This window comes from Euleptes europaea, chromosome 19 (assembly GCF_029931775.1).
Source record: "Euleptes europaea isolate rEulEur1 chromosome 19, rEulEur1.hap1, whole genome shotgun sequence".
Lineage (NCBI taxonomy): Eukaryota > Metazoa > Chordata > Lepidosauria > Squamata > Sphaerodactylidae > Euleptes > Euleptes europaea.
Genome location: NC_079330.1, coordinates 10,655,705 through 10,682,361, shown reverse-complemented (window position 1 = coordinate 10,682,361; position 26,657 = coordinate 10,655,705). Strand labels below are relative to the sequence as shown.

The following is a 26,657-nucleotide window of genomic DNA, read 5'->3' as shown; positions in this document are numbered from 1 at the left end:
GACCCTGCCTCTTTCCATGCAGAAAGCCTGGATGTGCACATTCCCTAGTGTAGGACTATGCAAAGATGGGCAGGATAACTGAAAAAGGTTAGAACGCAACACTTTGCAATGAGGTCAACCTTCAGCCAGCGTGGCATAGTGGTTAGGAGCGGTGGATTCTAATCTGGAGAACTGGGTTGGTTCACCCACTCCTCCACATGAAGCCTGCTGGGTGACCTTGGGCCAGTCGCAGTTCCCTGGGAACTCTCTCAGCCTCACCTACCTCACAAGGTGTCTGTTGTGGGGAGAGGAAAGGAAGGTGATTGTAAGCCACTTTGAGACTCCTTAAAGGTAGAGAAAATCGGGGTATAAAAACCAGCTCTTCTTCTTCTGCACACCTTCCCGATTAGGGAGGCCGCAGACTAGTTTCTCTTTGCAAACCTGTATAATTCAAGATCTACAGAAATGCAAACTCTTTCCCTCCCTGCCTTTTCCACCCACTCTGAGGTTAGCGGAGGCAGCTGCCTTTTGTCAAGCTGGAGACAAGCCATCGCCGTCCTCGCAAAAGGCTCACAAAGGTGGCGCTTGAGTAATATCGCAGCCATCAGTCTGAGAACGAAAGAGCCAACTGTGAGGCGCCCAGTGTCTCTCTGCTGGCGTGAAACTAACTTTGCCTGCCTTTTGGTGGCCTTGTTATAACTGATGTGCTTCCTGGACAAAAAAAAGAGAGCATTGAATAGAAACCCAATCCACATCTATCATCTTTTTCAAGATCTCAGTAGGGCCGATTTTTTTTTTTAAAAGAAGGCTCTATTTACCTCTGAACAAATGTGTTTCACAGACGTCCTACTAAATCTATTCCCTTTGTGGAGGCTTAAGGCAACTACAAACATGCAAACCCAGGGGACAGAGAGAGAGAGAATACTTCCACAGCACAGCAACAAGCAACTTGCTTTTCACTGCCGTTGTATAATTCAGTGAATGTTCCAGTGGTAATACCATTTGAATCACATTTAACAGTATCAACAGGACTTAAGGCTCCCTGTTAAAAGAAATGTATAATAGATAATGATTATCTAGACTGCAAAAGAAGAGAGAAATAAGAAGAGGAAGAAGAGTTGGTTTTTATATGCTGACTTTCTCTGCCACTTAAGGAAGAATCGAACTGGCTTACAATCACCTTCCCTTCACCTCTCCGCAACAGACACCCTGTGAGGTAGGTGTGGCTGAGAGAGCTCTAAGAGAGATGTGACTAGCCCAAGGTCCCCCAGCTGGCTTCATGTGTAGGAGTGGGGAAACCAATCCGGTTCGCCAGATTACCCTCCGCCGCTCATGTGGAGGAGTGGGGAATCAAACCCGGTTCTCCAGATCGGACCCCACCGCTCCAAACCACCCATCTTAACCACTACACCACACTGGCTCTCCTTCCTGTGCAAAAAGAGAGGTTCCTTTGGGAAGGCAGGGAGTAACTCCCCCCCACCCCAGCAACAGTACATTTTGATACCACTTTGTGATTCAAGAGGGCAGGCTCCCCCCCCCCCCCCACACGTTGGCCTCTCCAATACCCTTTGGAGAACCGGCCTCTTCATATGGACAAGTCTTTTCCCACTGCCTTGCGAAAAGGATGAATTCACATTAATTAAAGAACAACCCTCTGATCTTTCGTTTTTATAGCTGCTCTGAAGCACTAGATAGGAAGTTGGGTTTCAGCATCCCCCCCTCCCACCCCATCCAAACAGCTCTGTGAACGGAGTGCAGAAAACCACGCTTTTTTGAAAAATAATACGTTTCCTATTCCCCAGCTTTCTATTTGTTCAAGATTTCCATTTGATTGCGTTCCACAAAAACCCATCGTGGCGATCCAGTGCCAAAATGGCAGGAGGGGAACGCTCCCGTTCCAGCGAGCAAATCTGCCCGGACTAGGAAATGTGCATCCAAGAGGCGCACAGAAAGTGACTCATGCGCCTTCGTAACTATTCAAAGGGGAAGAAATTGATTTCTTTCATTTCTCAAGTTCTGGTGAAGAGCCTTACATAAGTCACACTAGAATGAGAAATGGATTGTTCTGGGCTTTTGAGCGCTAGGGAGTATTCAGAGTTCAGCCAACAGAAGGAAAAGACATTTACAACACCGGGTTTTGTTTTTCGCTTGCGGTTTGGGGTGGGTTGGGGGGGGGCTGTAGCTCCCAGCGACAGGGGAAGCTCAAGGCATAAAAGGACTGCAATTCTCTACCCAGAGTGGACGTAAAAAGGATTTTAAGGTGCCCTCCGGGCCCTGCATTCACTGTTCTTTAGAGAGGCCATGGAAATTTCACACTTCAAATGAGCAGAGCCACCCTGCCCGACACACCATTAAAAGTGTGGATGTGTTCCCCAGTAGATCAGCGCTGAACAGAAAAGGGCAAGAAATGATCAGGAAGCGAAATCACAAATGACCGAAGATCAGGCATAAGGAGGTATTTCGAGCAAAAGCACATTTTGTTCCATGTCCCGCCTGAGGGTTGCCTGGATTTGCATTTTGAGAACGCGAGGGCCTTGGAGAAGGAAACAGGCTTCGATAAAAAAGATCACAAGTAGCCGGGTCAGGCGAAAGTAGGTGACGCAGCAGCTCCCCCCTCCCCCAATCCAGAGACAAAGCAGCAAACATCCTATTTGCAACGGGGGGGGGGACATAAAACCAGAAAGTCGGGCATCACTCCTTTTTCCTATTACAGGGTTCCTGGAGGTCTTTGAGGAATCCCTCCACACTTCTCAGAGCAATGGCTGGGTCTACCTAAGAGGCACCCATAAGATACATTGCTGGTTTGCGTGAGTATCAGTAGCCTTGGACAAGTCACAGTTTGCTGAGCCTCCCCCTCAAAGTGGGGGTGGGAGAGACAGAATGGTAGGGGGGCCCTGCTCTCTGCCACAAAGACTTAAACGTCTCAGGAGCGCCAACAGATTTCACTCATGCGAACCCAATCCTACAGTAACCATGAAGCAGAGCAACTGCATGACAGAATCCAGCTGAGTGTTCAGAACACCCACAATCAGATGCAAAGCTGTAACTTCGGAATTCCACCACTGCAAATTTTCTCTATCTATTCATCTCTCTGAAAACCGAGCATTACAAACGCTGTGTTGACTACGATCCCTCTATAAAATTCAACCGATTTGCTTCATTAATTTATCCAAGATTCACAGTTGTGAGGAATTTTGATCTTTCAGGCAAGGAAGATCACAAAGATTCGCAACAGGTTTGTGGCTAAGTCCCCACAAAACTCCAGTTAAAATGGATCGTGGGCGATGGACATGGGAGGGAGAAGCGAGAATGGGCGTGGGGAGAAAACCCCGGATTGACAAATATGCACAGGACCAGCTTTCGATTTGAAATAGAGGCAGACATTAAACTCGGGGTAAAACAGCATCCACAAAACGTAGGGGAAACGCGAGGGGAGAGCGAGGCAACTTCTAAAGTTCAGACAATACATGCATAACGAAAACAAAGTACTTGGGGCCTGATGGCAACCAGTGGTTCCCAACATGGGGCACAGGCCTCACAGGAGGCAATTTGAAAGCTTGTTTAGACCAGGTTAATGGCTTTTTAAGACTTCCTCCACGTGAGTAGGAGTTCACTTTTGAATAATAAGAATTATATGTCGGGGGGGGGGGGCATCAGGATTTTAGAGATGCTTAGGTGGGGCATGGCCAAAAAAAGGTTGGGAACCACTGAATTGGTGACGGAAACAACCTGTGCATAAAAGGCCTCTGTAAGGGTTTACTCCCGCGCAATTTAGCCTACAGGAGGATTCGTGGCTCAGTACACGTAGAGGACAGATGATGCAGCCCAAGCCAAAAAGAAACTATATTTGGAACAGTGTTTTCATTCTGTTCCAAACCACTCATTGAACCATAAGGAAACAAACACAGCAGAAAAAATATCATACAGATGAGGCAAATGGAGCACTGTTTCTAGCACCATTTCTATCAACTTCTAACGAGATGTCATCATCTGTTTTTTAAAATATCCCAAGCAGTTATTTCCATGGGCCTCTTTGCTCGGCACAAGACCGAATTTTGCAAGCATACCTCCCACCCACCTGTCAATTTCACTTCTCCCTCCTGAGCAAGAATCAGTGTCTTTAATTTTTTCTACCAGCTTCTCTTGTCCTGTGCCAAGTCTCTTCTCTTACAATCAATGCATTTGCAGCATCAGGCTGACTCAGTAACGGAGTCAGGTCAAGAGAAAACGGCAGAACAGCAACAAAACGAATCATCGACGGTAAAAAAAATGAGGCGAATTCACAGCACATGAAATTAAAAACGAAAGGTCGCACCCTGCTAGAAATTTTGTTAGTCTTTAAGGTGTTACTGGACTCTTGCTCTTTTCTACTGCTACAGACAAACGCAGCTACCCATCGCGATATATGTAATGGTTTAACTAACCTGGGGCCAGTCAGAGTGGCTGTATCTCTCACTGCTTGAGCAGTTTCGGAAGCAAAATCCAGAGCGCCTGCCACTGGTTTGGTTACGGTCCCAACTAATCCTTTTCCGAAGCCAGATATGAAGCCGCTGACGCCCCCTTCGGTTTTCACGCCTTCTACTGTTGAGGTGATCACGCTGGTCAATCCGCCGATTATACCTGTTGGACAAAATGCTCAGTGGCTCAACCAGCTCTAAGGATTCTATCTCGAGGCTATGGGCTGAAGGCACAGGACACCACAACCCTGTGGAAGCTAAGCGAGACAGGGTCTGGGCAGTGCACAGATGGGAGATCATGTGGGTAAGCAAACATATAATGTTGAGTCTGGAATATGAAAGAATTTGTTTTCGAAACGAGTGTTTCCTAACTGGTGTGGAAAGTTTCGTCAAATTGCTGCCGACTTACGGTGACCCCGTAAGTTTTCAAGACAAGAAAAGGACAGAGGTGGTTTGGCTGCCTCTACAATTTTTTTAAATTGCTATGAGTCTCCTTGGAGGTCCTCAATAGTGCCCAAATGGTGTGGTGCAAATCAACTAAAGAACATTTAGCATCCCTGTTAAACTACATACGTAAGGTTGCCAACCTACAGGTGCGGGCTGGAGATCTCCTGGAATTGCATCTGATGTTCAGATGACAGAGATCAGTTCCCCTGGAGAAAAGGGCTGCTTTGGAGGGTAAGCTGTATGGCATTATCCCCTGCGGAGGTCTCTCCCCTCCCCAGGTTCCATCCTCAAATCTCCAGAAATTTCCCAACCTGGAGTTGGCAACCCTATAACATACGCTTGAAGATATCAAGACAAATTGTTTAAACGAGTTTTGAACACTGGCTCAGTGCTCCATTATCATCTACTGAAAATAATGGCGAAGAAGAAGGAAATGGAGAAGGAGACGGAGAAGGAAGAGAAGAAGAGTTGGTTTTTATATGCAGACTTTCTCTACTACTTAAGGAAGAATCAAATTGGCTTACAATCAGCTTCCCTTCCCCTCACCACAACAGATACCCTGTGAGGTAGGTGGGGCTGAGAGACTAGCCCAAGGTCACCCAGCTGGCTTCATGTGGAGAAGTGAGGAATCAAGCCCGGTTCTCCAAATTAAAGTCCAATGCTCCAAACCACCACTCTTAACCACTACACCACGCCCTGCAATATACAACCGCAGCACTAAAGGCCTGATATGCCCTTTGCACAGCCTTTTGGTTAAACTGTTACCATGAGCTAGTCCTTGGATACCAGCCACGAGGTGTTCACCGCTCGTGGCAGCGTGGTATCGGATGTACTCCCGCTCCGTCTGGTGCCGACTGTCCATCGTCTTCCCCAAACCGTCTGATAAAGTCCCAGCAAACTGTTGAAGAGTGAGAAACGATACGTGAGAGGTATTCAAAATGCACACTCGAACCACAACTACTACAGTCAAACTGCGTGGCGACAGTGGCGAGGGTCCAGACATAACGACACAAGTTTTGGCACCCCACACTAGCGAGACCCATAGTCTGAGTCAATTTGTGATTTCTGTGTGAGTGCAAACCAGAGTTTGGCCATCCAGCTGCACCAAACTTCAGTTTATATCCTCCTTCGAAATCCAAACTGCAAAACCAGGACTGAGCTTTGGTTTGCAATCCTGGCAGATGCCAGCCCAACCCTCTAGCTGCTACACCACACTCTTCTTCACTCTGGTAATATATTTCAGCAGACAACGTTTGCACGGTCTCACATCCGCTCGACTGCCCACGGGAGACCTCCCCCGCCCCCACAGCTTATCTTTGTGATGCCAGCAATAACGGCCAGTGATTCTAAGGCAAAGCTCATCTTTATTCGGTCTGCTTGGCATTGAGCTGCTCAGATGTAACATGCTGGGATGTCCTGTAAGGTATATGTTGCCATAGCTAAGCCTCGAGGCGTGGACTGGGAGGAATGCGGATTTGGACACAAAGGCACGGAAATACAAATGGTAACTGTGGAAGTTCACTAGCGTTGCTTGGCAGAATTAATCCAGGCAAGACTGCCAAGAAATGAAAGGCCCCACGTGTTGCCCACTATGGGGTGGGGAGGGGCTATGGATCAGCGGCTCAGTAGTAGGGCCATCGTATCTGCGGGCCCATCTCTCCCAATACACTGCTCAGAGAACATTACGTTCGACAGGGAGCAACTTGCTGGTGGTCCCGGGCCCAAAGGGTGTCTGGCTGTCCTCGACCAGGACCATAGGCTTCTCGGCACTGGCCCCAGCCTGGTGGAACTCACTCTCTAGTGAGACCAGGGCCCTGCTAAAATTGTTGCAATTTTGCAGGGCCTGCAAGACCGAGATGTTCTGCCAGGCCTATGGATGAGGACTGCGACGGTTTCCATCTTGGCTGGCCTCTCTCACCTTCCTCATATCCTGGCTTTTTTTAGTTTATTAATGTTTGGCTGTCACCGACCACCGTAACAAAATGATTAAGGGGCACCACCAGAATGTTGAAAATTTTAACAATAACTGTGATGTTTTGTTATAGCATGCCTGTGTGGCACCCCAAGCCTGGTGTTGCAGGGAAGGTGTGGGATAGAAATAGAAAAAATAAATAAATTAAAAAAAAAAAACAGAGCCTCTGCTTTGCCTGCAGAAGGTCCCAGGTTAAAGGGACTGGGCGAGTAGGTGATGTGAAAGACCTCTGCCCGAGACCCTGGAGAGCCGTTGCCGGTCTGAGTAGACAATACTGACTTTGATGGACCAAGGGCCTGATTCAGTATAAGGCAGTTTCGTGTGTTCATGCGGAAAGATGTGACCGTGGATAAGGCATACGTGTTTCCCAAGAGGATTTCAAACAAACAAAAATAAATAAATAAAGTGAGCTTAACCAAGGTAATGTGCCAAAGAGAAGGGAGGCACAAACAGAAATCACTTCCTTGCCGGGTAACCTTGGACCAATCACTGTCATGCTCAGCCTTCCTCACAGAGTTGTCGTTAGGATAAAACAGAGGGAGGGGAAACAATGTGTGCCTGAGTTCCTCGGATGAAGGGCAGAACAAAAACGGGACCTACCGCCAAAGAGAAGAGGAGGGCGCAGCGGCAAAAACACAAATCCAGAAATGGCGCTGCCGCATTGACGGTGTTCAGCATGTCCCTAATGCTTTCTCAGATTGGCAGAGCCCGGATGGTTGTGGCAGGAAGGACATGTGGCTCGTGTGGATTCTGCCCCACCCTACACGTAAAAGGTAAAGATAGCCCCCTGTTCAAGCACCGGGTCATTACTGACCCACAGGGTGTCGTCACATCCTGACGTTTACTAGGCATACTATATGGGGTGGTTTGCCATTGCTTTTCCCAGTCATCTACCCCAGCCAGCTGGGTACTCACACTACACGGGGCAGGAGTAAATGACAGATATGCATATCTGTGCTTGCAGAATGCAGTCTGCGTTGCAGTCGTTTATAGATATCTCAACATCCAAGATGCTCTTGGGCCCTGAGCCGCAGGCCACTGGGAGGGGGAAGCAGCAGCTGTTCCGACAGACCTCTCCTCCAAATAAAGGCCCTCAAATTAGCTCGCATCTCCTTGTTAAACTCGGCTTCATAATGCATTCCGACATCAGCAGGCTGGCCGGGTAATCGGCAGAGACCCTCGCGAGTCACCCATAGGGATGCCCGATTTGCCCAGTATTCCCAGCGGAGTGGGGGGGGGCGCCCCTCCACCTCTGCAGATGCCTGTGGAGGAGGGGTCACGTTCCCTCCCAAGGACCTCCTGGGAAGATGCCCAGCAGGCACCCACGGGCAACGGCTTTTTACGACAGGCCCGAATGAGTGATCCTTGCGGGAGCTGCCGGCTGTTTTCGCGTACACAGAAGGCAGTCAAAAGTCCATGGCGTGAACTTGGAATGACCCCAATTGGAGAGTCACTGGCGGGTTCATGGAGAGGGCAGCTACACTTTATTAAACAACTAATGCTCTTAACAGATAACTTTTGGGAGAAGGGAGGAAAAGAAGGAGAAAGGGGGGGGGGAGAGAGGCAGCCACTTCTAATCTTCCTCGAAGGGTTCAGCGCTGGCTGCAACAGAATACGGTGGGAACTCCATGCTACTATGAAAGCCTGCGCTCTCCCGCTCGGATTAAGGTGGCGATTCTTGATTTTGCTCTTTTCCTACCGGTACCTACTTCTAAACTTACTCTGACTTCCAGGAGCCACCTGCAAAGTTAAACTCACGCTACCTTCCTTCTCCCCCAACATAAAATGAACGAGTATTTTTAGCATTTATGATTACATAGTGTTACTAGGAAACAGACTGTATTTCATTGCCGCTTTGTACACGTTGCAGCAGCAAACCCAAGTTTGCCACTGAGCTTCTTCCAACTAGCTCTGCTCCTCCTCCATGGTTTCATGGCAGCTGCTGCCAAACAAATGTTTTTAAAAATGACCACAGCCAATCAAATCTCCGAGGACCAAACGGAAGCCTTGCTGTGCAAAAGCCTCACCTGGCACCACCTACTTTCTCAAAACACCTGGTGGGCGCCAGGAAATGTGTTGGCAGGCGGAATTGTGCCCATGGGGACCATGTTCGGGACCCCTGATCTAGGACAACTGAGGGGTCATCAGCTCCCAAATATAAGTCTGTCCAACTGTTAACATCCTATGAAGAGATCTAATTCTGTACCCACCTCTCCCAACAGGACATCGCCCTCCTTTCAGTAGATCTGTTTAGCTGGTTGGAGGGTATAAAGGTATTTCCCCCAACTGGAAGCTTTAAGCACTTGGGTAGCCCCTTAAATCCCCTACCGCTCTCTTTCCTGTTCATTTGCTAAAGGATATTTCTTCATTTTGCCTTTGCTCAAACCATACAACAATTTTTCTTTTTTTTAAAAAAAAAATCATTTTGATCGTTCCTAACCTGTAACCCTTGCGGAAAGTTTCCTCCTTTTTTTTCTCCTGGAGCGGTAATTTTAACAGGTATGCAGGAGGTGACTATTCGAGGGTCAGGCGGCGAGCGTAAAAACAACCACCACCACCAACAAAAAAATCGGATCGACAGGCTTAGCCTCCAAATGCACCTGCCTGCTTAAAATTCAAAGCCGCCCTTGAGAGCTCTTCTTTGTTCGGCACTTTCTTGCTCATGCCATGTCGTGACCTTATAAAACGTTTTCTTGAAAAACAAGCTGCCAAAGGCATGCCAGTGTGCACTCCTGAGAGCTTACTTATTACAAGGGAAGCCGAGTCCGGATCAAGCTGTTCCCTTGCCAGGGTTCAAAGTGATCAATCTCCTGGATTTACACAGAAGGAAGGAGAGAGAGAGAGAACAGGGCCAATTTCCTAAAAGCAGGCTCAGGTATTACCCAAGGTGCACTGGGAGTCCATGTAGGCCGGTCACCATACAAAACTAGTTTCCATACGCAAGGCCAAATCCAGCTAAAAGTTTACTGGCTCGACTGCTCAGCCATGGCAGTCACGAATAAAAGAACATAAGAACATAAGAAAGGCCATGCTGGATCAGAACAAGGTCCATCAAGTCCAGCAGACTGTTCACACAGTGGCCAACTAGGTGCCTCCAGAGAGCCCACAAACAAGACGACTGCAGCTGCATTATCTTGCACGTGTTCCAAAGCACCTAATATAATAGGTATGCTTCTCTGATCCTGGAGAAAATAGGTATGCATCATGACTAGAACATAAGAACATAAGAAAAGCCATGCTGGATCAGACCAAGGTCTGTCGAGTCCAGCAGTCTGTTCACACATTGGCCAACCAGGTGCCTCTCAGAAGCCCACAAGCAAGACGACTGCAGCAGCATTATCCTGCCTGTGCTCCACAGCACCTAATATAATGGGCATGCTTCTCTGATCCTGGAGGGAAGAGGTATGCATCATGGCTAGTATACATTTGGACTAGTAGCCAAGGTAGCCCTCTCCTCCATGAACAGGTCCACTCCCTCTCTTAAAGCCTTCCAAGTTGACAGCTATCACCACATCCTAGGGCAGGGAGTTCCACAGTAACTACGCGTTGTGTGAAGAAATATTTCCTTTTATCAGTTTTGAATCTCTCACCCTCCAGCTTCAGCAGATGACCCCGCGTTCTAGTATTACGAGAGAGGGAGAAAAGATCCCTGTCCACTCTCTCCAAACCATGCATAATTTTATAGACCTCTATCCTGTCTCCCCTTAACCACCTTCTTTCCAAGTGAAACAGCCCTAAGTGTTTTAACCGCTCCTCATAGGGCCATTGCTCTAGCCCCCTGATCATTTTGCTTGTTCTTCTCTGCACCTTCTCAAACTCTGCAATATCCTTTTTTAGGTGTGGTGACCAGGATTGTACACAGTATTCCAAGTGTGGTCTCACCAAAGGTTTGTATAAGGGCAGTATGATAGCAGCAGTTTCATTCTCTGTTCCTTGTCTAATTATGGCCAGCGTAATTATGGGGAAATAATAATTGAAAAACCATGGCTTGCTGCCATGTGAATGAGCCTGGAGGAACCTCAGGCTTCTTTCTCCCCTCATGTGTGGCCAGGTCATTACAGATTTTTCAAGTTCACAGTCAGCCATACATGACCCTGATGTCCAAGCCTGCCAACCATGCTTCCCACTTTGCCCAGAATTCTGGCTCACAGGGAAAGCACGGACCCTAGTGGCCATTCCAATGTCTGTAAAGTTCGCTGTGAACCTGAGAATCTAATTATCTGGCCACATGCTAAGGAAGGAGATAGCTTCTGATGAGATCGGGCTAGCCTGGGCTAAGCAGGTTGTCACGATGCAGAGGCAGGAAATGGCAAACCACCTCTGGATGCCTCTTGCCTTGTAAACCCCTCATGGGGTCAGTATGAGTCAGTATGAGTCAGCTGTGACTTGATGATGGAGGAGGAGGAGAAGACAAAAGGAGCTAAGGTTACCAACCTCAAATTGGGGCCTGGAGATCTCCCAGAATTACAATAGATCCCTAGATGACAGAGATCAGTTCCCTTGAAGAAAATGGCTGTGGAGGAGGAGGAGAAGATGAAAGGAGGTAGGGTTGCCAACCTCAAACTGGGGCCTGGAGATCTCCCAGAATTACAACTGATCCCCAGATGACAGAGATCAGTTCCCCTGAAGAAAATGGCTGCTCTAGAGAGTGGACGCTTTGGCGTTATACCTCACTGAGGTCCCTCCCCAAAACCCACCTTCCCTAGGCTTCACCCCCAAATCTCCAGGAATTTTCCAACCCAGAGTTGGCAAAGGAAGGGGGTGCATGAATTCAATGACACCCCCCCCCCCCGGGTTATATCCGAGTCAAGCTTCTGTGCAATAAGCAACAGAAGAGAAGATTACCTCCCCCACAAAAAGCCACCCTACTGGTTTAGCGAGAATGTGCTTCCCTATTGCCCGAAGGCAGCAAAGATTTAGAAAAAGAAGAAGAGTTGTTTTTTATATGCCGACTTTCTCTACCACTTAAGGCAGAATCAAACCGTCTTAAAATCACCTTCCCTTCCCCTCTCCACGACAGATACCCTGTGAGGTAGGTGGGCTGAGAGCACTCTGAGAGAGCTGTGACTAGCCCAAGGTCACCCAGCTGGCTTCATGTGTAGGAGCAGGGAAACAAATCCAGTCCACCAGATTAGCCTCCACCGCTCATGTGGAGGAACGGGGAATCAAACCCGGTTCTCCAGATTAAGAGTCCACAGCTCCAAAACCACCGCTCTTAACCACTACACCACGCTGGCTCTCCGAAGACCAGACACATTTCTATTTAATTTATTTCCTTCATTGCTATCCCTTGCCTTTCTCAGATTATTAATGTTCCTCCCTCCAATTTTCACTCCACCTTCATCTAAATCTAATCCAGCTTTCCTAATTATATGTTCTACCGAGAGACTAAGCCAAAATACCTTCTGCCACCTGTGCATATTATCCTCCATCCTGCTCTTTCTCTGCCACCACCCTGGCTGAAATTTAATTTGAAAACCCCTTGGGGCCACAAAATCCCGTAAGTATTTCCAGAGCTTTACAGATCACTTCTGAAGGAGGTGAGAGGGCACAGAGCGGGACCCCCGAAGGAGACTTTAACGGCAGTCCGAGGTGGAATACAGATTGCCAATAATTTCCAACTGGCTTGCAGAGAGCAAGCAGCTGTTTGCTCCTTGCCCGGTCGACGCGGCCGTTCTGAATAAAACGCCTCCAGACGTTCGGTTTCAGCGCAGAAACGCCAGACGTGCAAGCACACATGCATGCATTCCTTTCACTGGTAAAAGTTACAAGGACGCGAAAGCTGTAAGTCAGAGGGTGGAGCTGAATCAATAAAAAGGACTTCAAACGTCCTCTGCGGTTTAAAGTTTGCAGCCTCGAACCGTCATCTCTGCCTGAGAAGTCGCTGGGGAAGGGATAATTTTGGGATTTAGTACCGTTAAAGCCTCGAGGAGGAAATGCCAAGTTTGATATTCGAAAGGGGTGGGGGGAGAGGCGACACCAATAATTCCGATTGTTGCTACGGCGGAGCCTCGGCGGCAGACGGAATGGAAAGTCCATCAGGTGGCCACATTTAGGATCAAAACTCTTCGCAACACGCACACAGAAAAATCGGCTAATCTCTGAGGAACAATGCTGCAGGAACGGACTGGAGTGAACTTTGATTAACCTGCGCTTTCGTGCCAATTTAAACACACACAGCCTCTCCACTTGAAAGAAGCCATTCACCCACTCCGTGCTCCAAGATGCATGGAAAAACCATTATGGGAATAATCAACGCAGTGATTAAGAGGGGTGGAAAAAAATCTATACGATGGCAAAACCAGACAGAGCTCATAAACAGGGCGGTGTGCGTTTCTGGCAGGCATGTTTATTTCATTTAATGGGGTTGTTAAAGCTGAGCCTTGCAGGGCTGCCCAGACACAGAAGGGCCTGCCGTTATTTGAAGCGTGTGAACAGACCAGCTTTGCAAGGAACCAGGTAACAGAGGGGAGACTGGGGGGAGGCGAGGAGAAATGTATAAATCCCAAGTATCCCCAGACATCCGCGGAGAAAAGGCTCGGGCTGTCTCGGCCGCCAGCAACCCAGAACTGATGTGTATCCAAAGATGGGGAAACGTCTGGCTCTTCTGAAATCGGGTGGAAGGCTTTAGCCGGAAGAGCAGACGAGCTCATTAATCATCGGCTCCTCGCAGACAGGACTGAAGGAGGCGGAGGACAACAGGGTGCCGCGCTGGCCAGGTTTTCCTGACTGCAAGACCTGCCCTCGACCAAGTTGAGTTTTTTTAATGGTTTCGGCGAAAAGGTGCCAAACACGTACGGATGGTGACACGTGCTCCCCGATGGGACTTGCAACCCAGCTTCGGTGCTCTGGGAAAACGAGACCGCAGGAAAATGCGATGTTGGGGGCTCTGGGAAAAGCGCACAAAAAATACGGGACAAGCGGTAACACTGAGTATACAAGTTGCCACCGGGCAGGATTAGAGTCCAGTAGCACCTTAAAGACCAACAAGATTTCCGGGGTATAAGTTTCCGAGAGCCAAACCTCCCTTCGTCAGATACAAGTAGGAGTGATGAGCACTGAGCCCTTATATCCCACTCGGAAGATGGGAGAGGTGTTGCAAAAAAGGGAGTCAGGATGCAAAAGTACCATGCACAATGGAATCAGATTGATTAGAATCATAGAGTTGGAAGGGACCACCAGTGTCATCTAGTCCAACCCTCTGCACAATGCAGGAAACTCACAACTACCTTCCCCCCACAACCCCAGTGACCCATACTCCATGCCCAAAAGATGCCCCCCCCCCCAATCCTTCAGGCTCACTGCAGCAGGGGAAAACTGTTTAGGGGAGGAAAGTCTGCATCTGTAACTAACACACTTCTTTCTTTAATAAGAAGTCTTGGCTCCCTGTAACTCGGAGGTAAGTAATGAAAGTATCGCTGTTACCTTTGCAGCAGAGTTTGATACTCCATGTGTGACGTTCCTGATAAGGCCACCAACGTTTCCGTACTTTATCAGCCCGGTGACGCCTTCCGACACGTCGTTCAGGAGGCCCATTGGGTTGCCGAGGAAATCCACAGAGCCCAGGATTCTTGCCGCTTGGCTGAGCAGTTCCTATAAAAAGGACACCGAGACGTCATTCGCCATCGGCTCACCACAGTTGGCGCGTGCGGTACAGCTTCCCTTTCACGACCATGTTTTTGGCTGCTTTGCACATGAAGAGAATGAACCACTGAACGTGAAAAGGACCAAAAGGGCCACTGAGTCTAACCTTCTGCTGCAGGTTAGGACTCTCTCCTCGATAGCCCACCCACAGGCCAACTTACGGAAGGTCGAGCGTTCTGGCCGCAGCACAGATGAGAATATCCGGCTGCGGCATAGATAAGAATGCCCCCTCCCCGAGAAGCACTTAATGTGTGCTTTGTTCACAATGCCACTGGTTTGGATATACTTTTAAAAGGGGCTGGGTACTTTTATGGAGAATAGGTCTGTTGTTTGCTATGAAGATGGCTGAATGGGCCCTCCAGGCTCAAAGGCAGAATGCCTCCGAATGTAAGATGTAGTCAGCAAGTGAGGACTATTGTTTTCAGGCTCTGGTTGGGGACTTCCCCTGTAGCATCTGATGGGCCACTGCTGCTAAAAGGACGCTGGACCAGATGGATGATCAGTCTGTTCCAGCACAGCAACTTTCACGCTCTTTCCCCATCTATGGCAGCCCCCACCCAATTCTTCCCGAATGTCAAAGGGCGCTTTCACACGAGATGAATAATGCACTTTCAATCCACTTTAACGATCGTTTGCAAGTGGATCTTGCCATTTCACAAAGTAAAATCCAGTTGCAAAGTTCATTGAAAGTGGACTGAAAGTGGATTATTTGGCAGGTCTGAAAGCACAATAAGGGAGCAAGGTGTAACTTTTCATGAGGGCCTGCAGTCACTGGGGACGAGGGGACTCCCAGGACAAGTAGCGCTGCACCTCTGTACTGTCCCCACCTGAAGGAAAGTTATGGACAGGTCTTCTTAAAGAAATCTGTTTGGGATGTTAAACATACAGACTGCCTCCTCTCTGGCAAAATAAAATAAATAAGATGGGAGATGGGGAAAATGCAGGAAGCTGAGAACCCAAGGTTTATACACTGACTGAGCACATCTGCTAGGCCTCAGACACTGTTTGTCTTGCAAATCCATAGCTCATCACAACATCTGAAGGCAGCCTATGGCTCAACTAAACCACAGCTGCACGTAAGTACTGTCTGGGCTACCAATAGAAAACTCTCCCGGTCCCTTGGTAGCCTCTGACTCAACGCCACTCACTTCTTGAAAGTGCTTCAAAATGTCATTAATGATAAACTCTTTCGTCTCGTAAGGGTGGACCCTGGTGAAGGGATCCAGGTTGATCACGGCGTCTTCAAATCGGATCAGGGGAAAGCCCAGGGTGCTCTTCAGGGCCTAAACAATGAAGAAATAGGTTTAATGTTTTACGCTGGTCATTCCAGGCTGTACCACCCAAGCATTTAAGGACAGCTTGGCACCAAGATCGATATGTTGACTTAAAACTGGGGTTTGTAAATGATACAATGATGAACACACATGAACACACATGAAGCTGCCGTATACTGAATCATACCCTTGGTCCACCAGTCAGTATTGTCTACTCAGACTGGCAGCGGCTCTCCAGGCTGAGGTCTTTCACATCACCTACTTGCCTATTCCCTTTAACTGGAGATGCCGGGGATTGAACCTGGGACCTTCTGCACGCCAAGCAGATGCTCTACCACTGAGCCACATGATGCATATCTACTCCCTCCAGTATATATTCGCTTTATTGCGAACCGAACCTGCAATATCTCCAAAGTATGTTTGTATGTCTCTTTATATCAGATGCTGGCAAGCATAGGCGGGAGAATGCAGGACTTGATGGGCCTTTAGTCTGATCCAGCAAGGCTCTCCATGTGTTGATATTCCAGGGAAACTTTGAGACATCTTCAAAGTGTCTCAGGGGAAGATCCTTAATGAAAAGGTCAATACTGGTAGCTAAAGGGGGTGCCACGCAAAATAAAGCGAAATGAAACAAAAACTAAAAAAGGAGGGGGAAAGTGGACCTCAAAACCTTTTATTACATATTGTATGGGGTGGATCATTCTCAAAGTGAAGGAACGATACCTTGAGGTCCAAGGGAAGCTTGCTGGAAGTGAAGACGCTCAGCTTTATCTGCGGAACGCTAATCTTGAGGTTTTCAAAATAGTATCGTTTCTGGGCTCCTTGATCAACAGGCTTTTCATGAAGGTTCTCGTCATAATTTTCAACCTCTGCAATCGACAGCACAAAGGCATTAATACGCCTTGAAAGGGATCGATTTCACTGTTAGGTAAAGGTAGTTCCCGGTGCAAACACGGGGTGATGTCACATCAAGACGTTTACTAGGCAGAGTATATTTACGTGGTGGTTTGCCATTGCCTTACTCAGTCATCTACACTTTACCCCCAGCAAGCTGGGTACTCATTTTACAGTCCTCGGAAGGATGGAAGGCTGAGTCAGCCTTGAGCCGGCTACCTGAAACCCACTTCCGTCGGGATCGAACTAAGATTGTGAACAGAGCTTTGAATGCGGTGCTGCTGCTTATCACTCTGCGGCAAGGGGCTCCCTATTTCACTACCGCAAACATTTAAAAAGGATCTGAGAGCCTATGAATACCTAGTGAAGGGAATGGGGCTGTGGATGGGACGTCTTAGCGGTTTGCTGAACGTATTACCTTGTTGTCGTTTCATTATTTTCTACTGACGTAATGCCATTTTTCTTCATTATATCTACACTCTGCATCATGCCTAATATGTTATGTAAACTCAGTTAGAATGTGAGTTTATCTATCTATCACTCTTCTCTACTTCAGGATAGATGGACTCACATTCTAGCTGTATCTGAAGAAGTGAGCTGTGACTCCCGAAAGCTCATACTTCACCAGAAATTTTGTTAGTCTTTAAGGTGCTACTGGACTCTTGCTCTTTTGTACTGCTCCTTTCTAGAATATCTCTGAAGAGTGCCACATATGTTTTAACGAGCATACTACTAATTAATTTAATAAGCAGATGCCTCTGAGCACAGTTTTCCCCATGAGAGACAGATCCAAGGAAAGTGACTTCTTCAGAAGCAAGAATGGGCTGGAACAAGTCTACAACAGATCTGGCCTGGCCAAGAGGTACTGCTGAACCATCAAAACGCTTTCCATTGAGGCTGTGCGTCCCATTGGCAAAACATTTCCAAGCATTTCATTGTTTCCTTTGCATGCAGGCAGGGGGGGCGCTCGAGCGACAGATCCAATCATGGTACCTGATTCGGCCTGATCGTAGCCAAAGAAACTTAGAAGCTTAAGTAGCAGTTTCTCCTCGATTTGGACTGTAAACCTTCGAGCCGTGATCATTAGGTGCTGGAGAGGAATGCATAGAGATATGTCATTCAGTTGTGCTATCAGCATACACCGTATTTTGTAATAAGAGATTATACAGTGAATTTGCAATCTAAACGTGCCCACCAAAGATTTCTACCACACAAAGGAAAAAAAAAACAATAGCTCCTATATTTAAGGTCCTGAACGGCAGAGATCCAGAGCTTCCATTGAAGCAACGCCTGGTTTCAGATTGAAAATCAGGGCAGTGGAAGCGCCCGAGTCTTTTACCAACCCCCTGTTGCACAGGGCTGGCCAATATTTAGAAAAACGTTCTTGGTTTTGCTGAAGTAAGAGTAGGTTGGATCCTATCCACCCGCAAGTGATGGAATTGGGGGAAAGCAGATATTCTCTCTTCCTCTTTCCCCAGCAACCCCATACACCCCAAAACCCTCTGCTGAGCTCTAGGAGGACATTCGCTACCTAGAATGGTACCACGTACTGAATGAATGAAGCCAGAATGAAGCATAGCCATTATCCTTAAATCAGAGCTACTGTCTCACACAAGGGGACTATATTTGGCTTTATAGAACATCTGAAAATATCTGACAGCAGGTTTAATATGAATTCAAATGCAAAATGACATTCGGTGGCTGGATTACCTTGTATATATCAGTTAAAGGGCTATTACTGGGAAATTTCATGGCATTCAATTGCACGGCGGGGCCCGTCTCAGCGGCTTCATTTTCGCTGCTTTTGGGGGTCAGAAACAGCATGAAAGGTTGAGTGGTCCCGATGAGCTGATTGTCCACCTAAAAGAGGAGGAGGAGGAGGAGGAGGAGAATGGACAGGCATTAAGACACTTCCAAATTGTAGAGCAAAAGGGTGAAAACAGAGGCCTAAAACCAGGGGTGGGGAACGTCAGGCCCGGGGGGCCGTTTAAGGCCCGCGGAATCATTTGGTCTGGCCCTTCGTGGGTCCTGGCAGATCTCCGAAGGATCTAAGACTGGTGATCCACCCCCTCCCGTGGACAGGAATAGCCTCTGTTCAAGGCAGATGTGAGTTTGTTTTGCCGAGAAAAGGAACATTTTGCCCCCTTTGCAGAAGAGTCGTTAGCTATGGAGCTGCTAGGACCGCCCAAGAAACTAATTTTTAAGTTGATAATTTTGTATGGCCTGCGAATGATGTTATAAATATCCAAATGGCCCTTGGTGGAAAAGAGGTTCCCCACCCCTGCCTAAAATTGATGAAAAAAAAGGTAAAGGTAAAGGTCCCCTGTGCAAGCACCGGGTCATTCCTGACCCATGGGGTGACGTCACATCCCGACGTTTTCTAGGCAGACTTTTATTTGCGGGGTGGTTTGCCAGTGCCTTCCCCAGTCATCTTCCATTTACCCCCAGCAAGCTGGGTACTCATTTTACCGACCTCGGAAGGATAGAAGGCTGAGTCGACCTTGAGCTGGCTACCTGAAACCGACTTCCGCCGGGATCGAACTCAGGTTGTGAGCAGAGCTTTTGACTGCAGCACGGCAGCTTACCACTCTGCACCACGGGGCTCCTACATGTTGCCCCTTACTGCTCTTCAGTCCAGATTATCAAACACTGGTCATTTATGCATGGGTTCTTTCATTCACGTTCGCCCCCAGTCTGAATTGTTGTTCCTTGGAGTTATGCATGAGTAACAGAGCCCTAATTCATACAGCAGAGCTTTCACAGACAGGATGACAGGGACGAAGAAGACGACGAAAATGATGTCGGGCATGTATGTAGGTGCGCAGACAAGGCATGCACAGACAAGACCACAAGGAGTCTTGGCCATCTTCTGGGGATGGAGTAGGGGTCACTGTGTGTGTGTGTGGGGGGGGGAGGTAGTTGCGCATTCCCTGCATTGTGCAGGGGGTTGGACCAGATGACCCTGGTGGTCCCTTCCGATGATTCTATGCGTTTTGCGACACCTTCCTAACAAAGATATTGTGGCAGAATCTATTTGTAGGCCCATGACCACAACAGGAGATCTTTATTTTTGAATTTATACCCCACTCTATTCCAGCCAAGGGCTCAGAGTGGCTCACGTCAAACATCATACACATACAGTCTATATTACATGAAAGCACAACAATATAATTCTAGAATCAAAGCAATGGTTCATAAAAGCGAAAATCTGAAAACTGACACCCAATGCCATGATACGGAGGTTGGGGCAGCCAGCCCAGAGGGGAACGGACAGGATCCCCGAGCCAAGTCAAACCCAAATAAATGGGGAATGGGGGCCAGCTACGACGGATACCTTTGCCGCCTCAGCCACAGGCCTGGCGGAACATCTCTGTCTTACAGCAATCTCACAGATTGTTTGCTTGCTTCCTTTATTTAATTGAATTTTTAACCCTGCCCTCCCCAGTCCAAAGGCCGGGCTCAGGGCGGCTTACAAAAGCCAGAATAGTAAAACCAATAAAACCTTAAAACATAATTTCAATACATTCAAAACAGTTTCCGTCTTGACATTAGGAAGAATTTTCTAACAGTTAGAGCAGTTCCTCAGTGGAACAGGCTTCCTCGGGAGGTGGTCATCTCTCCTTCCCTGAGTTTTTAAGATGAGGTTAGATGGCCATCTGTCAGCAATGCTGATTCTGTGACCGTAGGCAGATGATGAGAGGGAAGGCATCTTGGCCATCTTCTGGTCACTGGGTGTGTGTGGGGGAGGTAGTTGTGAATGTCCTGCATTGTGCAGGGGGTTGGACTAGATGACCCTGGTGGTACCTTACAACTCTATAATTCTATGAGTCTATGAAAAACAACCAAAACCATTCCAGTAAATGGGGGAGTAGTAACTCCCCCCGATGGTGCTTAAATCACAGAATAGTTGTCTGTGACCCAACAGATGGAACTGACCTCCCCCCTAAAATGGGGGGAAAGGCTCAACAGGGGGGAGGGGAAGAGGATTGGGGGGGCAGTATTTATAGGAAGAAACCATTGGTGGCCTCAACTATAAGCCCGGTGGAATAGCTCCATCTTACAGGCCCTGCGGAACTCTTGAAGATCCCACAGAGCCCTGATCTCACTCGGGAGGCTATTCCACCAGGCAGGGGCCAGGGCAGAAAAAGCACCGGCCCTGGTCGAAGCCAGCCGTACACTCCTTGGGTCGGGAACCACCAGCAAGTTGTTGTTTTGTGATCGTCAGTTTCTCTGGGGAGCATACAAGCAGGGGTGTCAAACATAAGGCCCGTGGGCCAGAACCAGCCCCTTGAGGGCTCTTATCCGGCCTGTGAGGAAGCCATCCTCCCCCCTCAATCCGGGCTGGCAAAGCACGGCCCGGCCTGACCAAGTGACACTTATGTCATATCTGGCCCTTGTAACAATTGCGTTAGATACCCCTGCATTACAGAAAGGACACAAGAGTACGCTCCTCTTCGGAGAACACTGTTCCCTGCCTTGAGGAAACGGTCTTCTTACCACAAATATTTGCCGACAGCTAAACGGTGGACTGTAGGACCCAGCAGGTAATCCAGCTGCTCACCCTGAGCAGACACTTGAATCCATTCCAAAGCCACACAGTTCAAGATCCCGTTTGTTTGCCCTGGGCCGGCTTTATTTGAAAAGTGTTCCTGCCAGAGAATCCACACCTTCCCCTTACCTGCACATCCTGTATGCTTAGTTCAAGCACTTGGCTGGAGGACAGCTGCGTGAAATGGACACTGATGCCGGTGAAACTGGCGAATACCAGCTCTTCCGGGGTTTTATTCACTAAAGACAAACCAACGCCGCCTTCCAATTTCAGCTGAACCTGTGAATGGAAAAGGGTTCAAAATCAGAGCCAAATTTGCAGGGCATCCTATTTCCAGACAGAGAGTGTATCTCAAAACAGCTGGACAGGGTGGGATGGGGGATGCTGGACTAGGATCCAGGCAACATGCACGCGAACCCACCACACGACACTGCTTCCCCTATCAAAATTACCTCCCCACAGCAGCTATTAGTGGTTCTTTCATTAACTTTCTTTCATTAACCCTAACTGCAGCTTTGGCAAAGCAGGTTCTGAATGGTGTCACAGCAACCGAGTGGACTGCTAAGCTCTCCTTCCATGGCACCGCGAGCTGAGAAAAACTACCCTGTCATCGCAAGGTGTGATTGCTAACCCCTGAGTTTAGCCTAGGATTTGAACTCGGCACTCAGCAGAGGGAAAGTGGTATGCGATTGCTTTCCGAAGCGCCGGGGAAAGGGAGAGAGGCGAGGGCTTAACTCACTTCCAGTTCTTGCTCCGAGTCTGGATTCTTCAGCTTCCACAGGTCTTGCTCCAGCACCAGCAGCTCATCCCCCTCGTACGAGAAGCGATCGTTCCTGCGTTGGTTGAAGTCTGTTATCTAATACAGAATGCACTATTAGGAGAGGCGTCTTCCTGTGATCCACGATTGTCAATAGATGCTGAACATGGCACGACGTGTGAATCTGCAAAGATCTTTATTACCCTGCCTGATTTCTAGGAGAGTGTTCAGATGCCCTTCTTGGAGGCAGGCAGGCTCAGTGGGAGAGCCTTTGCTTGGCATGCAGAAGGTCCCAGGTTGAACCCCTGGCATCTCCAGTTAAAAGGACCAGGCGGTAGGTGATGTGAAAGACCTCTGTCTGAGATACTGGAGTAGACAGTACTGACTGAGTAGACAGTACTGACTCTGATGGACCAAGGGTCTGATTCGGTATAAGGCAGCTTCATGTGTTAATGCGTTTTGCTGCTGACTGCATGCTTTTCTTGTATTTTTGTTGGAAGCGGTCATTTCTTTCTGAAGCTGTTGCAAGAGCATCCTTATATACAGTCTGAGTATCCCTTATCCAAACTGCTTGGGACCAGAAGTGGTCAGTATTTAGGATCTTTCCGTATTTTGGAATATTTAGGAATTTTTGCATTCACATAATGAGATATCTTGGGGATGGGACCCAAGTCTAAACAGGAAATTCATTTATGTTTCATATATAATTTATACACATAAGAACATCAGAAAGGCCATGCTGGATCAGACCAAGGCCCATCAAGTCCAGTAGTCTGTTCACACAGTGGCCAACTAGGTGCCTCTAGGAAGCCCACAAGACGACTGCAGCAGCATTATCCTGCCCGTGTTCCAAAGCACCTAATATAATAGGCATGCTCCTTTGATCCTGGAGAGAATAGGTATGCTTCATGACTAGTATCCATTTGGACTAGTAGCCATGAATACCCCTCTCCTCCATGAACATGTCCACTCCCTGAATGTAATAGCCTGAATCTAATTTTAAACAACATTTTCAATAATTTTGTGTACACTGAACCATCAGTGGCGCTGCTGAGGGCCTGTGAGTCATGCCTTGCATGCCGGCTCAAATCTGAGGGCAGCCGCAAGTCCTTCCTCATTTTCATCTTCCTGCTGGCCTACACATCTCCCCCGCCCCCCAACTATATTGGGGGTCCACTGTTCACCAGGCCTGTTTAGTGGCGGCAAGTAAAGGGGATGCCATTTTTACTGTAATATAATGAAATATGATTTTAAAGTATGTTTTAATATGTTTTAATTTGTTTTTACTATGTTTTAATTGATGTTTTATCATGTTGTTACCTGCTCTGAGCCCGGCTTGCTGGGAATGAGAGTGGGATATAAATGCAAGAAATAAATAAATAAAAGGTCCGGTTTGGGGATCCGTCCGGATATCGGATGTCCGGATAAGGGACACTCGACCTGTAGAATGACAATCTCTCACGACAGAGTATCAACTGGGTAGCATTTCACAGACATCCATTTTCTAGAGCCAACACTGTGCAACACACAGGTTATAGCCAGACAAACCGCAATTTGTGCAACAGGGGCTCTGGTGAGTCTATGGACACAAATGGCAAATGGCAATTTGTGCACAAGCTTCAGTTCACCAGCTTCTTTTTGCTTCCTCCCTATCCCACCCTATCTTTACCATACTGTCCCCACTGTGATCAGGGAACGCAAAGCGGCGATGCTACTAAAACGGGGTTTGTAAATCCAGATATCCCACCGCGATTAATCCATACTGCAATTTAAAGAGCAGGAAAAAAAATATTGAGTTTCAAATTCTGGTTTGGTGCCAACTAACCACCCCTGATTTTTTTTTTAAACACTTTCTCGCTTTGAGATGTCACAAGGAACCAGGGTTGGATTAAAGCACAGTTCCAGTGCAAAAAGAGTGCCTGTATGCAAATAAGCATTTCAGCTTAACTTGCTTATAACTTTCGGCGTTTCTTCAAAGCAGCCGTTAAATAATAAACTATGGATAGAGTAACTACCTGATCTTTACCAGACAGCAGATAGATTAATTGATAGCTGCGAGAACAAACAGGAAAGTGTGAAATCAATGGAATTAATAAGAGATCTTATAGAAGGATATAAATCACAACTGAATTAAAAAATGGGTGTTTCTGTCTTGGCCTTTCCACACTGGCAGACTCTCTGATTGATTGGGCTATCCAGGAATCTGCCAAATAATTCCTTGAGGGGTAAGGCATTGTGTCTGGCCAAGAAGAAAAGTCTTCGGAAGGCTGGAATGGTTTTAAAGCACAGGGCAACGATGATTGATCGTGACAGCTGAACACAGCGGTGTTCGTTACCCTTGTAATTCAAGGGCTTGTGGGTACAAAGTATGCCCATCACCTGTAAAACTCGGGTCGGCCCATCTGGAATGACCCTGGCTACAAGGATGCCGGAGCCGGGTCTCATCTTCTGATTGATGAACTGCTGCTCCAGTGGAACCGAGCTTAACATTTCCAGAGAAGTGTCTGGCCCGAGAACGACTTCTGCCCCGTCGCGAAGCCCAGATCGGCCTCCTTTAGCCTAGGAGGAAAAGGAAATTGTTAGTGGGCAGAAAAGGAACTCACGCTTAGCGGCTGTGGCTTGATGGTAGAGTGTCTGCTTGGCATGCAGATGGTCCCAGGGTTCAATCCCCGGCATCTCCAGTTAAAGGGACTAGGCAGGTAGGTGATGGGGAAGACCCCTGCTGAGACCCTGGAGAGTTGCTGCTGGTCTGAGTAGACAATACTGACTTTGATGGACCGAGGGTCTGATTCAGTATAAGGCAGCTTCATGTGTTCAACCTTAAGCAACAATGCAATAGGCACAAGGAAGAAGGCAGAGGTAGGGAGAGCCCAAGTCGTATGATAACTTTTACGGTACTGCCCCAGAAGATCGGACCAGAACCAACAGGTTGAAATTAAATCAAAAGAGTTTCCGTCTAGCCATTAGGAAGAATTTTCTAACAGTTAGAGCTGTTCCTCAGTGGAACAGGCTTCCTCGAGAGGTGGTAAGGTCTCCTTCCCTGGAGGTTTTTAAGCAGAGGCTAGAGGGCCATCGGTCAGCAATGCTGATTCTATTACCTTAGGCAGATCATGCGAGGGAGGGCATCTTGGCCATCTTCTGGGCATGGAGTAGGGGGCACTGGGTGTGTGTGTGTGGGGGGGAGGTAGTTGTGAATTTCCTGCAGTGTGCAGGGGGTTGGATTAGATGACCCTGGTGGTCCCTTCCAACTCTATGATTCTATGATAAGCTCTGCTCTGGAAGGAAAAGACACGAGGTATTGCACAGAATTAAGAAGAAGGACAGAAAGTCAGGGTAAATCGAGGAATCAGAAACATTGACGGGATCTCTTTATTAAAGAACTCTGAAGAGTACATCTGTTATGGCATAGCTGACAAATTTTTTCCAGATGTAGCGTTCCGAGTAGGCAGCCTTTGATCAAAGTGATTAAAACAGTTCCCTTCTGCTAACCCAGGCTCGGTTCTTATGGACGTGGGGGTTTTTTTTGCCCCCATTGTCTTTGAAAAATCCTTTTCTTGTGAAAAGCCAATTCATCACAGTCAGTCCAATTTAGCTCAAAAAAAATGTGAATGCTTCACTTTTGCAGTAAGTGGGGTGGGGGAGGGCGTAGAATTTTTTGGACAGGTTTTTGGGAAATGAGGACTGTGTGAAAACATGGTAAAAACACACCGGCTGCAAGCCTTTCAGAAAGGAAAGCGGGATGGGTTTGTGTGTCAAGGTCTCACCGAAGAACAGAAGGCTATCCCAATTTCCATTCTTACAGTATAAAGGGCAAAAGACTGGTGAATTCCAAGAAGTGGGGGCCAGGCTATTATTATTATTAATCCCACCCCTTCCTCTAAGCAACTTCAGCCAGAACAGACGGCCCTCCCTGTCTCCGTTTTATCGTCACAACCGCCCTGTCAGAATGCACTTTTGGTGATTTCTCTGACATTGATAAATGTTTTACATATGTACTGGACTAAGAAAGAGTCCCGTGGCGCAGAGAGGGAAGCTGCAGTACTGCTGTCCAAGCTCTGCTCACGACCTGAGTTCGATCCCGACTGAAGTTGGTTTCAGGTCACCGGTTCAAGGTCGACTCAGCCTTCCATCCTTCCGAGGTCGGTAAAATGAGGACCCAGCTTGCTGGGGGTAAAGTGTAGACGACTGGGGAAGGCACTGGCAAACCACCCCGTAAACAAAGTCTGCCTAGTAAATGTTGGGCTGTGACGTCACCCCATGGGTCAGGAATGACCCGGTGCTTGTGCAGCGGACCTTTGCCTTTAAGAAAGAGTCTGGCCAAAGAGTTTCTTGGCTGAGTAGGGATTTGAACTGGACCTCTCTGCTCCTTACTACCATGCCACACTTGGCAAGTAGGGCTGCCCGGGGATTCCCCAGCGTTCAGGTCCTGTTGCCTGCCACAGCTTAGAGCAGGGGTGGGGAACCTTTTTCCTGCCAAGGGCCATTTGCACATTTATAACATCATTCGGGGGCCATACCAGGTGTAGATCTCCGAGTGGGGGGGGGGAGAGGCTAGGGTTGCCAGGTCTCCGGCCACCACCTGGAGGTTGGTAACCCCAGGGGAGACCTGGAGGGCGTCCCCGCTCCCCCGGTCCTCCCCCCTCCCAGGCGGGAGGGCAGCCAGCGGTGGGCCCGAGCAAACGAG

The 26,657-nt window shown here is 48.0% G+C and overlaps 1 protein-coding gene across 1 annotated transcript in view; it reads right to left on the bottom strand.

Annotated features, from left to right (window-relative positions):
• Window positions 1–26,657, bottom strand: part of VPS13D (vacuolar protein sorting 13 homolog D) — a 117,486-nt gene that overhangs the window by 15,139 nt on the left and 75,690 nt on the right. Inside the window, exons 58-67 of the mRNA XM_056864951.1 lie at window positions 24,353–24,532; window positions 21,956–22,072; window positions 21,346–21,495; window positions 18,378–18,527; window positions 17,661–17,757; window positions 16,497–16,642; window positions 15,648–15,782; window positions 14,281–14,448; window positions 5,649–5,781; window positions 4,404–4,599 (exon numbers count right to left, since the gene is read on the bottom strand). Of these exons, the coding sequence (XP_056720929.1) occupies window positions 4,404–4,599; window positions 5,649–5,781; window positions 14,281–14,448; window positions 15,648–15,782; window positions 16,497–16,642; window positions 17,661–17,757; window positions 18,378–18,527; window positions 21,346–21,495; window positions 21,956–22,072; window positions 24,353–24,532 (1,472 nt within the window). The remainder of the gene's footprint in view (window positions 1–4,403; window positions 4,600–5,648; window positions 5,782–14,280; window positions 14,449–15,647; window positions 15,783–16,496; window positions 16,643–17,660; window positions 17,758–18,377; window positions 18,528–21,345; window positions 21,496–21,955; window positions 22,073–24,352; window positions 24,533–26,657) is intronic.